Raw genomic sequence first — 15,297 nt, 5'->3', positions numbered from 1 at the left:
TACAGATCTCTTCTCCCGAGCTGCTTTCAGGATTTTCTCTGTCTCTGAGACTCGTACATTTTACCATTAGATGTCAGGGTGTTGACCTATTTTTATTGATTTTGAGAGGGGTTCTCTGTGCCTCCTGGATTTTGATTCCTGTTTCCTTCCCCAAATTAAGGAAGTTCTCTGCTATAATTTGCTCCAATATACCTTCTGCCCCCCTCTCTCTTTCTTCTTCTTCTGGGATCCCAATTATTCTAATGTTGTTTCGTCTTATGGTATCACTTATCTCTCGAATTCTGCCCTCATGATCCAGGAGTAGTTTATCTCTCTTTTTCTCAGCTTCTTCATTTTCCATCATTTGGTCTTCTGTATGGCTAATTCTCTCTTCTGCCTCATTTATCCTAGCAGTTAGAGCCCCCATTTTTTATTGCACCTCATTAATAGCCTTTTTTATTTCGACTTGGTTAGATTTTAGTTCTATTTCTCCAGAAAGGGTTTCTCTACTAACTTCCATGTTTTTTCAAGCCCGATAGTATCTTTAAAAATCATCATTCTGAACTCTAGTTCCAAAATCGTACTAATGTCCGTATTGAGTAGGTCCCTGGCAGTCAGTACTGCCTCTTGTTCTTTTTGTTGAGGTGATTTTTTCCACCTTGTCATTTTGTCCAGAGGAGAATAGATGAATGAGAGAACAAAATGCTAACAGGGTACCAACGTCCCCAGAAAATATACTCTAAACAAATCAGAAAAGACCTGAAACCGGGGGAAAAGAAAGGGAAAGAAAGAAAAAAGAAAAAGATAAAAACAAACAAAAACAGAACAAAACAAAAAACAGAATATGATCAAATATGATCAGGCTGGTGCATAGATCCGTGCCACATGCTAGATTTTGGGTGTATTTTGGTCTGTTAGAAGAAAGTGCCTCTCAAAATTTTAAAGAAAGAAAAACTTATATATGTACAAAAATAAGGGTTAATACAATGAAGGGACGGAATATGACTAAAGATGAAAATTATAAAAGATTTTATAAAAGAAATTGATAAGTTGGTTGAAAAAAGAAAGAGGAGGATTAAAAATAAACAAGAGAATGTGATCAGGGAGGAAACTAGAACAAAGCCATACACTAGAGATTTAGGGTATATTTTGATCTGTTAGGAGAAACTGTATCTCAAAATTTTAAGCATAGAACAACTTATACATATATGCAAAAAATAAGGGTAACTACTATGAAGGGATAGAATACATCTCAAAAAATGAAAAATAAAAATGTTTTTTAAAAAAGGTATTGATAAGATGATTGAAAAAGGGAAAAAGAAAAATTCAAAAAAAAAGACAGTTAAAAAAATTAACTTTGAAAAACTAATGAATCATGGTAAAAAAAGCCATGAATTCTTTGTGCAGTATTCCCCTAGCGCTGGAGTTCTGCTGTTCTCATTGATCGGTAAACTTGGTCTTGGCTGGCTGTTCTTGCTGATCTTCTGGGGGAGGGGCCTGTTGCCGTGGTTCCCAAATGTCTTCGCTGCAGGCGGAATTGCCCCGCCCTCGCTGGTCAGGGCTAAGTAATCTGTTCCGGTTTGCTCCGAGCTTTAGTTCCCTGCAAGCTTTCCCTTTGGCTTTGGAGGATGAGAGTGAAAATGGCGGCCTCCCAATCTCCGCCCCAGAGGAGCAGAGAACTTGGGGCCCCACTCCTCAGTGTGCTCCCAGAGAAAAGCCGTCAGTCAGTCCTGTCTCCACAGTCTCCAGCCGCACTCCGTGCTCACCCGGCCTGTGACCGAGCATTTCTATCTCTGGCACCCAGCCCCATGTGTAGTCTCCAAACGCAGCAGATCCCTGTGGTGCGCTCTCATGGGGCTCCTCCCTTGGGAAGACGGAGAGTCTGCCCGGATCTGCCGCTTGTTGGGTCCCTGCTGGAGGAGCAGTGGCCCGACTGTGTCGCCGATCACGGTTTATGGCAACCCCAAGCTGAGAGCCCGCTCCTTGGCTCCATCTCTGCAGCCGGCTTCCCTCCTCCGATACCTGGGAGCTCTGCCGCACTCAGGCACCCCCCATCTTTCTGTGACCCCAAGGGTCCTGAGACCAGTGTCTTGCGAGGGTCCCCCCCTCGCTTAGCCACTGGAGCGATGTCCCTCAGCGGAGCCTACTTTTAAAAGTTCCGATTTTGTGCTTCGCTACTCTATCACTTGCCAGAAGCCGACAACGATGGAGGCCCCCTCCCCCGCCGTCTATCCTCTTGAATATGGCCTCGGATTCACTTCTCCGCAGGTCCTACCTTCCAGAAAGTGGTCGCTTTTCTGTTCAGAGAGTTGTTGCTATTCTTTTCTTCGATCTCCTGTTGAGTTGGTAGGTGTTCAGAATGGTTTGATCCCTATCCAGCTGAATTCCTGGGACCAGATGAAATCCAGGTCTCCTTCTCCTCCGCCATCTTGTTCCACCCCCCCCTCCATGTCATTCTTAATGGTGAAATACTGAGTGCTTTCCACCTAAGATAGGGAGAAAAGCAAGGATATAAAGTTTCACCACTAACTGAAAGTCTTGCCAGCATAATTGGGGAAGAAAAAGAGTAGATAATTAGCTTATCAGCTTATCTCCATAGTCTTTATCATAGCATTCTGTTTTTTTCTACTAGTTATTATGTATTTACTTTTTAAATTTACCTGTGTGTCACCAGTCTTCCTCAGTAAGCTCCAGGAGGGAGGGACCTAGCATTGTATTTGGCCTGTAATAAAGATTATAATATTTGATGTATAAATGAATACATTTAATGTTTGGGGAACCTTCTCCTCCCTAGCTTTTCATTTTTCTTGGGGAGAGATACTCACTAATTTATCCCCAGGGAAGAAGTGAAAGATTTCATTGGTTAGTTTACTAGAAGGAGCTAGGTGAGTATAGCTCAGATTGTACCATTTCTTCTCACTTACTGAGAGCACACATCCTATTCTCTTCTGTGTGATAAATTTTATGGGGGTAGCCCATACTGTAGGGAAGGGAATGCTTATCATTGGGTAGATAAATCTGTTTAATTCAGGGGTGAAATATTAGCAAGCTTACCTGCCTGTAAACCTAATATGTTTTCTCCAGTTCATCTTTACTAGTAATGTGGTCTATATTTTGATCTTTAGGTGTCTGACTTATGTTCTCTTCCTTTTCAAAAGTGTTAACAAACTTATCTTAAGCTCTATCATCTATCTAAAAACTAAAAAATTATTTATCAAAAAAACAATTGCAAACTATTTAGGAAAAAAAGTTGTAACATATATGGCAGGGAAAAGTTGTTATCATTAAAATATAAGGAGCTCTTACAAGTCCATAAGAGAAAAACTCACTGCAATAGAAAACCAAGCAAACATAACCTGCAACTCACAAAAAAGAAATATACAAATGGCTAGTAATAATAGCTGTCATTCATTGAACTTACTGTGTACTATGTTCTTAACAATTTACCTGCATTATCTCATTTAATCTTTCAGCAACCCTGTAACATAATAATTTTTTTTTCATTTTACTGTAGCAAACACATAGTGTTTATTATGTGCTAGGTACTCTCTGAGCACATTACTCACATTCTACCCATTTTACAGATGAAGAAGCAGGCATGAAGAGCTTAGCCTTTTGTGCAAATAGTTGAGCCAGTCTTTGAACTCAGGAGGTCTGACTTTAGATCCTATGTTTTTTAACTACTACTCTATACTGCTTCACTATAAAACAAATATAATGCTTTCCTACTCTTATTTTGTTTCTAAATTTCAAAAACAGTATGTGATTGAACTAACAAATGTGAGCAATGCAAATGTGTAAAATAAAAAATAATTACCTTATTTGCACTCCTAAATTTAAAGGTAACAGCTATTGACAGCTTGGTATGCATTCTTCAAGATGTTCAAGAAAGGAAAATTTTTAAAATGAGGTACTGTTTTTCTGTGTATACCATTTGTATGTGTTAGTGGTTTTTAAAAACCTTTAACATACTACTGGCAAGTGTATGCGGAGCAAGCATTTTGGTATACTACTGATGAGAGTGTGAATTGGTACAGTATATCTGGTGGAAAATTTGGCAGTGTCTGTCAAAATTTTAAATATGCTTATCTATAAATTGTTTTTCAAGGAACTATTTCTAGGAAAAATAGAACAAATGCCCAAAAATGTTTCAGATGCATGCATAAAGATAAGGATATACCCTGCAAGGCTTATAGTAGTATTTTTTTTAACCCACCCTTGGGAACAGCCCTTGTCTAACCTGTACAGGTTTGGAGAATTAGTGTGTTACTATATAGTGATTTAAATAATAGTATACTTAGTTTGGTTTTTTTCTTGTAAGATATATCAGAATAGATTTTAGAATTAAAGTTACTACCCCCATAGGAAATCACAATTCCCTGAAGTCACGGTCTCCACATTGAAAATCACTATAAGGAGATGTGTACAGAACTTATCAATATAGCACCTGATACTCAATAAATATCTGACATTATTACTATCTCTATATCTCCACAGTTAACATTTTTTGGTAATCAGAAATAAAAAACATAAAACAGAGTGCCTCCCCAAAGCAACATATACCATATTAACTATCAAAGGTTTGTGAAAGGGCACCTGGGTGGCTCAGTCAGTTAAGCATTTGCCTTCGGCTCGGGTCATGATCCCAGGGTCCTGGGATCGAGCCATGCATTACATTGGGTTCCCTGCTCAGTGGGGAGTTTGCTTCTCCCTCTGCTCCTCCCCCCACTCATGCTCTCTCTCTCTCTCAAATAAATAAATAAAATCTTAAAAAAAAAAAAGTTTTGTGAAAGACCAATTCTTAGAATCAGCAGACATAAATTCAGCAGACATAAATACCCTCCAGGTATTCTTGTTCTTTGTGAACTTGGGCAAGTCCCTAATTTTTTTTTTTAAAGATTTTATTTATTTATTTGACAGAGAGAGTCAGCCAGCAGCAGAGGGAGAGGGAGAAGCAGACTCCCCACTGAGCAGGGAGCCTGATACAGAACTCGATCCCAGAACCCTGGGATCATGACTCGAGCCGAAGGCAGATGCTTAACCGACTGAGCCACCCAGGGCGACTAAGTCCCTAAATTTTTAAAATAACCTTATTTGCCAAATGGAGATATCAACCAAAGTGCCAAACTGGGGGTTATTTTAAGGAGCAAATGAGATAATAAAAGTGTAAATTATTTGAAAAATAAAGTGCTATACAAACAAATTTAGTGTAGGAAGCTGGTTTTAAGCATATTACTAGATTGTCTACTGCCTAGTATAATGCCTGAAATCTAGTGAGTGTACATTTCTTAGTTACATAATTCTGAATTTATAAATTGTGTGGTTTCTTCCTTCATATTCGAAGTTTGATTTATGTATAATTGTTTCATATGTAGAGTTTGAGTTTTTCACTTTCTCCCAGAATGTATTGTTATAATAGAAAAATAATTATTAAAATTTGTGTACATTTTTGTTCCTTTTTCTTACTTTAGGAATGGAACATTACTAAACTTTCAATTGAGTATGATTCTGAGCCTTTTGGAAAGGAACGAGATGCAGCTATTAAGAAACTGGCTACTGAAGCTGGAGTAGAAGTAATTGTACGAATTTCACATACATTATATGACCTGGACAAGTAAGTTTTTTTTCTTTTATTTTTTATGGTAAAATACATATAATATTTGTTATCTCAACCATTTTTAAGTGTACAGTTCAGTAGTATTTTAAGTACATGGACAAGGGGTGCCTGGATGGCTCTGTTGGTTAAGTGTCTGACTCTTGATCTCAGCTCAGGTCTTGATCTCAGGGTCATGAGCCTAAACCCCACATTAGGCTCCACGCTGGGCATTTAAAAAAAAAAAAAAGTACATGGACAAGTAAGTTTTAACCTGTGGGAGTTTTTTAAAATGGAAGGAACAACATATACATAATAGAATTATGGGAGAATTAAATGAATATGTCAAACCCTTAGCATTTTATTTAACTGCTCTGATTTTTTAATTGACTCAATGACAGATGCCAAAATTACAGACGTAGTGAGTGCATAAGATAAAAATACTTAGAATTTCAGTTTCAAACTGTTAAGAGTATCACAAAATTTACCTCAGCCTGTGGTCTTGCCTCTCTGGGCTCTTAGCAATATTAATTTCATAGTTTATATGACACAAAACCATGAAATGCTGTGATATATTTAGTACGATTGCATGAAGTTTTTTTATTTCATGTGTGTTCATCTTGTCGATCTGGATTTTAAGTCCAATTGCCAATTACATGTAATACTCCTTTCTATAGCTGTAGTCCTCTGAACAGTGGCATAATATCTTATTTCTCAAAGTGTATTTCTTGAAATACCATTTCTTGGTGATGATTTGTCCAAAAAAAGATTCTGTGGTCAAGTTTAAATTTAGGAATTATTATATGCTTTGAGTTTTGAAGGTTCAGAAGATTCATTAACTTAGTAACTTTTGGCATACTGTTGTCTTCACGAGTGCTGAACTTGAAATCTCATAATTTATGTACCTTTTAAATTATTTTGCTTTTATTCATTTTATCTAGTTAAAGCTAATTCTATAAATTACATGACAAACTAGTTAATTTTATTTCACTTTTCCAAACGTATGGAAAAACTGTGGCTTGATTTCAGGCAGGCATCTTACTTGCTATCAGAAGTCATATATCTCTTGAAAATAAACTTGCCTTCTAGTTTACCAGTTTTCTTAACTTTAGGAAGCTGATAGCAAGAAGGAAGTATATTTGTGGGGGGGGCAGGACTTTCCTTTTTTCCCTTCTAACTTCCTGGCTGGTCTAATAATTAAATTGACTTAAGACAGATTAACAGGAGAAAAATAAATTTAATTCATATGTCCAGGATATGAGACTGAAAGAAGTGAGCAAAGCAGGCAGGTTTTACACCTTTTAGACAAAAAAAAAAAAGTAAGTTAGTGAAGAAATGCCGAGACAAATAAGTTTGGGTTTAGGGTAGCAAATGTATGAAGTTTATACAGCCTTCTCAGGCCTGAATTAACCTGTCTCAGGTGATAAGGATATCTTTTACTCTCCAGGTCCTGGGAAAGTACCCTTCACATAGAGAATTTATTTCTTGCTTTCAGGGAGACAGAGCAGGGTCAGAGTTCCTTATTATACTGACTGTTTCTTAAGTAATTTTAATTCAAAGTAACCAATATGCCAAAGTGACATATTTTGGGGCAACCTGTCCCAAACCCCATCAGAAGCAAAATAGGGTAAGAGCAGTTGCATACATCTAAGTGGGAAATTTAGTGTTATGTATATAATTGGATTGGTTAGTGGATTGAATGTGAATATTTACCATATATAATTCATCATATAAAAATGTAACATACAGAAAACATTTTTCTCAGGTCTTTATTTTGCTTAAGTTCTATAATTAGCAGTGTCTTCCCTAGTATCACTGCAGTATAACCACAGTCCACAAGTTTCATTATGATCCTATGTATAAACTCAAACTATTACACTGAAACAAAACTACTAATAGCAGAGAGGATAGTTTTTGTGGTGTTTACTTTCTATACATACAATTTATATGTAATTATGTGTGGAATAATGAAAAATGTACTTTTTTTTATTTTATTTTTTTCATCACGATAAAAGTGTACTCTTTAATCCCCATCACCTATTTACCCCATATCCCGCTTCACCTCCCCTCTGGTAACCATCAGTTTGTTCTCTGTAGTTAAGAGTCCGTTCCTTGATTTGTCTCTTCCCCCCACCCTGCCCGCTTGTTTGTTTTTTTCTTACGTTCCACATATGAAATCATTTGGTATTTGTCTTTCTCTGACTGATATATTCCACTTAGCATCACACTCGCTAGCTCTGTCCATGTTGTTGCAAATGGCAAGATTTCATTCTTTTTTATGACTGAATAATATTCCATTTTATATATATATATATACACACATACACACACACACACACACACACACACACATACATACATACATACATACATACCACATCTTTATCCATTCATCTATCGATGGACACTTGGACTGCTTCCATAGTTTGGCTATTGTAAATAATGCTGCTATAAATGTAGGGGTGCATATATCCCTTTGAATTAGTGTTTTTGTATTTGGGGGGTAAATACCCAGTAGTGCAATTACTGGATCTTAGGGTAATTCTATTTCTAACTTTTTGGGGAAACTCCATACCGTTTTACACAGTGACTGCACTAATTTGCATTCCCACCAAGAGTGCAAGAAGATTCCCTTTTCTCCACATCCTCACCAACACTTGTTTCTTGTGTTTTTAATTTTATCCATTCTGACAGGTGTGGGGTGATACCTCATTGTAGTTTTGATTTACGTTTCCCTGATGATGAGTGATACTGAGCATCTCTTCATGTGTCTGTTGGCCATCTGGATGTCTTCTTTGGAAAAATGTTCGTGTGTTCTGCCCATTTTTAACTGGATTATTTGTTTTTTGGGTGTTGAGTTTTATAAGTTCTTTATAGATTTTGGATACCAACCCTTTATCAGATACGTCGTTTGCAAATATCTTCTCCCATTCAGTAGGTTGACTTAGTTTTGTTGATTGTTTCCTTTGCAGAAGCATTTTATTTTCATGTAGTCCCAGTAGCTTATTTTTGCTTTTATTTCCCTTGCCTGAGGAGACATATCTAGAAAAGTGTTGCTACAGCCGATGTCAAAGTAATTACTGCCTGTGCTCTCTTCAAGGATTGTTTCAGTTTCAGGTCTCACATTTAGGTCTTTAATCGGTTTTGAGTTTATTTTCGTGTATGGTGCAAGAAAGTGGTCCAGTTACATTCTTTTGCATGTAGCTGTCCATTCTTTTGCATGTTACATTTTTTTGCATGTAGCTGTCCAGTTTTCTTAACACCATTTATTTATTTATTAATTTTAGTTGACCATATATGGTCAATTTGTGGGTTTATTTCTGGGCTCTCTATTCTATTCCATTGATCTGTGTGTCTGTTTTTATGCCAATACCACACTGTTTTCATCACTACAGCTTTGTAGTATAGTTTGAAATCAGGAAGTGTGATGCCTCTGGCTTTGTTCTTTCTCAAGATTGCTCTGGTTATTCAAGTCTTTTGTGGTTCCAAATAATTCTATATTTGTTTTAGTTCACGTTTGTTTTTGGTGCCGTGCTTCTTGGCAGCGGTCAGCTCCTGCTCCATCTTAGTCTCCAGGAATTCCTGCTTCTTACTTAGCATCTCCTCTGTGTCCCGCAGCCGCTGGATGTTATCCTGAAGGGTCGGGCCGCCCTTGCCGGCCTTGCCCCCTCCTGCCCTGAACAGTTTCCGGAACATCGACATGGTGGCTGCTTGCCGCGCTGGCCTGCGCCGCCCACTCCGGCTCGGCTCGGCTGGGCTCCAGCGCCCGCTCCGGGTCCCACCACTCCCTGCTGCTGCAGGCCTCTCCGCCGCCTCCGCCCCACAGCCTTAACACCATTTATTGAAGAGACTTTTTCCCATTGTATATTCATTCTTCCTTTGTTGATGATTAACTGACCATATGTAATTGTGGGTTTATTTCTGGGTTTTCTCTTCTATTCCACTGATCTGTGTGTCTCTTTTTATGCCAGTACCATACTGTTTTAATTACTACTATGTTGTAATATAACTTGAAATTTGGAATTGTGATACCTCCAGTTTTGTTTTTCTTTTTCAAGATTGCTTTGGCTATTCGAGGTCTTTTGTGGTTCCATACAAACTTTAGAATTGTTTGTTCTCGCTCTGTGAAAAATGCTGTTGATATTTTGATAGGGGTTGCATTAAATGTGTATATTGCTTTGAGTAGTGTAGACATTTTAACAATATCTTTTGTGTTAATTTTTTTAAGTTTGTTTATGTAATCTCTACACCCAACGTGGAACTCCCCCCAACATCAAGAATTGCACGCTCTTTTGACTGAGCCACCCAGGTGGCCCATCAGTATTTGTTCTTTCAGCCCATGAGCATGGAGTGTCTTTCCATTTCTTTGTGTCATCTTGAATTTCTTTTGTCAGTTTTTATAGTTTTTGGAGTACAAGTCTTTCACCTCTTTGATTAAGTTTATAAAAAAAAGATTTTTTTTTTGGTGCAATTGTAAATGAGATTCTTTTCTTAATTTCACTTCCAAATTCATTCTGTGAGGCCAGTATCAGCCTGATACCAAACTAGATAAAGACACCATAAAAAAAGAGAACTATAGGTCAATATCTCTCATGAATATAGATGCAAAAATCCTCACAAAATACTAGCAAACTGATTCGAACAGTACATTAAAAAGGAGGAGGGAAATTTAAAGTATGTCCGTAAGATACATATGCTGACATATTTAACAAAGGCATGATGAGCACAACAGAAAGTAGCAAGTGATTATCACTATAGTATATAGAATCGTAATTAATAAGACTTGCTTTATTGCACCTCAATATAATACTGGTCTGGTTTGGTTTTCACTGATGATTAAGAGATTCTTTGAGCTGCGTTGTAATATTTTTTTTTACCTTTTCATTTATGTTATTTTTATGTTATTTTAGGCTGATTTAACCACTTGTTTTTTTCACTCATAGATACTAAATAATACCCTTTGTCTTAAAGGTTTTGTTACTTGCATGCTGTATATTTTTGACACATAGCAGATGTCTAGAAAATGAAGAGAATAATTTTTCGATTCATTAGGCATTTTAATAAGTTTCTTGGTCATAAGAGAAGCTTATATCCTCCTGGAAGTCAAGTAATTAATTTTTGTTTTCTGATTTTAAGCATTTTCAGAAGTTATCAATCAAAATATATTGTCATTTCTTCATACTAACTGCATTTTACTAACTTTTTTTTGCACTTTACTAACTTTGTAATAGGATCATAGAACTCAATGGTGGACAACCACCTCTTACTTATAAGAGATTCCAGACTCTCATCAGCAAAATGGAACCACTAGAGATACCAGTAGAGACGATTACTTCCGAAGTGATAGAAAAGTGCACAACTCCTCTTTCTGATGACCATGATGAGAAATATGGAGTCCCTTCATTAGAAGAATTAGGTAGGTATAAATGAAGCTTGAGAGTTAATAAATCACTCAGAAAATCTCACTTCTAATTTGATATGTAAAGTATTTTGCATTAAGAGGGAAAGAAAGGAGAAAAAATCTAAAAGAAACTCTTAAACTAAGAAGTGTTAAATCTGTGCATTATGTGTGCTATAAATGTGATCTGTTAATCACCTTAAGATGTTTGTCCTAAAGAATAGAGACCATATTATATCCTTATATGTGAAGACCTATCCAGGGCCCTCAGTTCATTTTTATGCTACTGTTAGAATTTTTCTGTGAAGTATTTTTTCCCAATTATTGTGGTTCAATAAAAATTATTTTAGTTACAGAAGAATATCTTTTTCTTTTTTCTGTTTTTGTTTTGTTTTGTTTTTTTTTAGGTTTTGATACAGATGGCTTGCCCTCTGCAGTATGGCCAGGCGGAGAAACTGAAGCACTTACACGTTTGGAAAGGCATTTGGAAAGAAAAGTATGATAATATAGGTCATGCTTGTATTTCCAAACTGGCATTTAAAAAATAATTTCACTCTTTTTTAAAAACTAAAAATAGTCTGTTGAAAAGAAGAATTGAGAGAAATAGTTAAAATAGCATAGACCTAAGTGTTTGAAAATTAACAACCATCGCCTCATTTAAATACGTTTTTCCTCCTCTGCTATTTCTTCTTTAGCTACTACCAATACTATCTCTTCTGTTCTTTCTGTGTAAGCTGGTATCTGATGACCATAACTTTGAAGCTAAGATAAAGTTCTTCTGTTTCACCTTTACCTCAGTGTCAAGGAGATAGGTTGTAAGTGTCTCAGCTTGGTGTTAGGAATTTGAAGATAATTTATTTCACATGAGTATGTGCTACATGAGGATGGCTGAAACAAAAGAATGCTCACTTTTATTCTGTTGTGTTTATTAAAACGTGTTTGTGACTGGGATAATAAAATTTTATTCCCCAAGAACTATGTAACTTTTTAAAAAAAAAGTATGTCAGTTTTAAACACTCTTCTAAAATGGAAAAGGCAATTAGCCAGCATAATTCTCTCTGTGTGTTTTCAGGCTTGGGTAGCAAACTTTGAAAGACCTCGAATGAATGCAAATTCCCTGCTTGCTAGCCCTACTGGACTCAGCCCTTATCTCCGATTTGGTTGTTTGTCATGTCGACTATTTTACTTCAAGCTAACAGATCTCTACAAAAAGGTATTACCTAAAACTGAAGCTAATTTTTCAAAATACTTCTTTAAAAAATTGCTGGTAATACTTCTTTGCTTTTTAACCTTAGGTAAAGAAGAACAGTTCCCCTCCCCTTTCCCTTTATGGGCAACTGTTATGGCGTGAATTTTTCTATACAGCAGCAACAAATAATCCACGCTTTGATAAAATGGAAGGAAATCCCATCTGTGTTCAGATTCCTTGGGATAAGAATCCTGAGGCTTTAGCAAAATGGGCAGAAGGCCGGACAGGCTTTCCATGGATTGATGCCATCATGACACAGCTTCGTCAGGAGGGTTGGATTCACCATTTAGCCAGACATGCAGTGGCTTGCTTCCTGACCCGAGGTGACCTGTGGATTAGTTGGGAAGAAGGAATGAAGGTGAGTATTCTTCTAACTAATGTAGCAGAGTCTTATTTTGAGCCTATACCTTATTAAAACAATTCCTAGAAGTTGTCTGTTACTTAGATTCATTTATAGTCTAATTTTTCTCAGCAGGTAAAGAATTTACTTCCCTAATACAGGCACACTCATTGAGAGCAGAATGGTGTAATCAGACAGGAAAAATGGTGAAAACTGGTTTGATTATAACCTCAAGTCATTTCAGAGACTGAACCAGCCTAGCCATAGAGGGAACTATAAGGTTTAACACTCTGGACTCATTGGATTAACATATTTATAGATGATCATTTCTGTTACAAAAAGATTTGCCCAAGAATTCTTAGAAATCACGAATTTATATTATAAAATTTAAAATATATATCATTTTGCCTCACTATATTATAACTTTTTAATGATTATGTAAAGTGAAGCATACTACATTTTGTGACATCATCTTGTGGTTATATATAATAGGACTTGTTTTACCTTCCTGTCTATATCATATATTTCCCCTATCCAAGGACCATTTCTGATCCCTTTCTTTTTTTTTTTGCATCTCCTGTATTTCCTTGTACAAAGTTGTACATGAGGTGGATGTATAGTAAACACTTAATGAATTTTATAAAAAGGCATTTTAAATCTTTTTCCCTTTTGGTCAAGGAATTCCAAATTTAAACTCTGTAATGCTAGTGCTTTTTTTGTGTGTGCTTTTTCACTAGTGTATTTTTTGTTTTTTTGGATTTTTTCACGAGTGCATTTTTAAAAGTCATTTTTATTTGGGTGCTCCCTATATGTAGGCCAGTATACCAGGCTTCTCAGTTTTTGTTAGTGATTTATTTGATAGCATCTTTCCTTTCTTGAAAGTATTTACTGCTTTTTTTCTTCCCTTTTTTAATTGAATCAGTGACTTGAGTCATTATTTTACCCTCCCCCCCCAGTAACACAGCAAAGACTAGAAAGGTTAATTCACTTATATTACTGACCTTTTTCTTTCCCTGAAATAACTCATTACAGAACAGAACACTGACAAGGAGGCTAACTTTGGAATGTTTAATTTTACAGTTCTGTGCTAGATTTTCTTTGCCTTGACTTTTGATCTACAGAGACCTGGAAAATGCTTGCTTTGAGAATTATATGTGTACAAACTAATTGGTTACTGTTACTTCTGAAGGTATTTGAAGAATTATTGCTTGATGCAGATTGGAGCATAAATGCTGGAAGTTGGATGTGGCTGTCTTGTAGTTCCTTTTTCCAACAGTTTTTTCACTGCTATTGCCCTGTTGGTTTTGGTAGGAGAACAGATCCCAATGGAGACTATATCAGGTAAATCAAGGGTGATTATTATTCAGTTTGGAATAACTAATCCAGGAAGAGCTTTTCATGTTTAAGCAACACTTAAGGTTTTCCCCACTCATGATGGGCAGCAGAGATGAGGAGATAGGTAAACAAATCATTAAATGGTATTGACTTGATTTTGGTCATTCATAGCTAATAGTTTGTTATAATTTGCTTGTAGTTCATTTTATTAATAATTTTTCTTCCTTCTCCCAAAAGGCGTTATTTGCCTGTACTAAGAGGTTTCCCTGCAAAATATATCTATGATCCCTGGAATGCACCAGAAGGTATCCAAAAGGTAGCCAAATGTTTGATAGGAGTTAATTATCCTAAACCAATGGTGAATCATGCTGAGGCAAGCCGTTTGAATATTGAGAGGATGAAGCAGATCTATCAGCAGCTTTCACGATATAGAGGACTAGGTATGTCATTAATTACGTTTGGTTTGTTTCTTTGGCAGGTGTTTATGTACCTATCCTTGAATTTGATCTTGATCATAATTTAATAGGAAATTTTTTCCCTTTAGGTCTTCTTGCATCAGTGCCTTCTAATCCTAATGGGAATGGAGGCCTCATGGGGTATTCTTCTGGAGAAAATATTCCAGGTTGTAGCAGCAGTGGAAGTAAGTGAAAAGGAAATTTTTGTACTTAGCCACATAAAGAGATTAATAATCAAATATATTTTTTATTAAAGCTCACTATAATGTTTTTTCTGCATACATGTACACACACACACACACACACACACACACACACACACACACACACACACACACACACACACACACACACACACACCCGTCATTCCATTAGTGACATTTTGGAGATGGAAAGCATCATTACATGTAGTAGAATTTAGCTCAAAGTAAAGATCTTGCAAACTGAATGAAGAGGGCAATTTTTTTTAATTAACATATAATGTATTATTTGTTTCAGGGGCACAGGTCTGTAATTCATCAGTCATACACAATTCACAGCGCTCATCATAGTACATACCCTCCCCATTGTGCATCACCCAGCCACCCCATCCCTTCCAAACCCCTCCACTCCAGCAACCCTCAGTTTGTTTCCTGAGATTAAGAGTCTCTAATGGTTTGTCTCCCTCTCTGGTTTCATCTTGTTTCATTTTTCCCTTCCTTCCCCTATGATCCTCTGTCTTGTTTCTCAAATTTCTCATATCAGTGAGATCATATGATACTTGTCTTTCTCTGATTGACTTATTTCACTTAGCATAATACCCTCTAGTTCCATTCATGTCGTTGCAAATGGCAAGATTTCATTTTTTTTTTTTGATGGCTGCATGATATTGAGGAGGGCAATTTTAAGGGTAAGATGAAACTCAAATATCCCATTTTCTGAAGGCTCATTATTTTGTACTTTCTTTAG

The 15,297-nt window shown here is 36.6% G+C and overlaps 1 protein-coding gene across 3 annotated transcripts in view; it reads left to right on the top strand.

Annotated features, from left to right (window-relative positions):
• CRY1 (cryptochrome circadian regulator 1) overlaps positions 1 to 15,297 on the top strand; it is a 120,085-nt gene that overhangs the window by 86,783 nt on the left and 18,005 nt on the right. For all 3 annotated transcript variants that reach the window (XM_028088603.2, XM_088025317.1, XM_028088602.2), the window contains exons 3-10: positions 5,451 to 5,593; positions 10,804 to 10,988; positions 11,378 to 11,466; positions 12,043 to 12,183; positions 12,266 to 12,577; positions 13,749 to 13,900; positions 14,132 to 14,334; positions 14,439 to 14,534. In XM_028088603.2, the coding sequence (XP_027944404.1) occupies positions 5,451 to 5,593; positions 10,804 to 10,988; positions 11,378 to 11,466; positions 12,043 to 12,183; positions 12,266 to 12,577; positions 13,749 to 13,900; positions 14,132 to 14,334; positions 14,439 to 14,534 (1,321 nt within the window). The remainder of the gene's footprint in view (positions 1 to 5,450; positions 5,594 to 10,803; positions 10,989 to 11,377; positions 11,467 to 12,042; positions 12,184 to 12,265; positions 12,578 to 13,748; positions 13,901 to 14,131; positions 14,335 to 14,438; positions 14,535 to 15,297) is intronic.

Source organism: Eumetopias jubatus, unplaced genomic scaffold (assembly GCF_037043125.1).
Source record: "Eumetopias jubatus isolate StellerSeaLion01/CBP00866 unplaced genomic scaffold, mEumJub1_p1.0 scaffold_8, whole genome shotgun sequence".
NCBI classification, from domain to species: domain Eukaryota; kingdom Metazoa; phylum Chordata; class Mammalia; order Carnivora; family Otariidae; genus Eumetopias; species Eumetopias jubatus.
The sequence above is the reverse complement of the archived record's forward strand: the minus strand, read 5'-3'. Positions and strand labels throughout refer to the sequence as shown.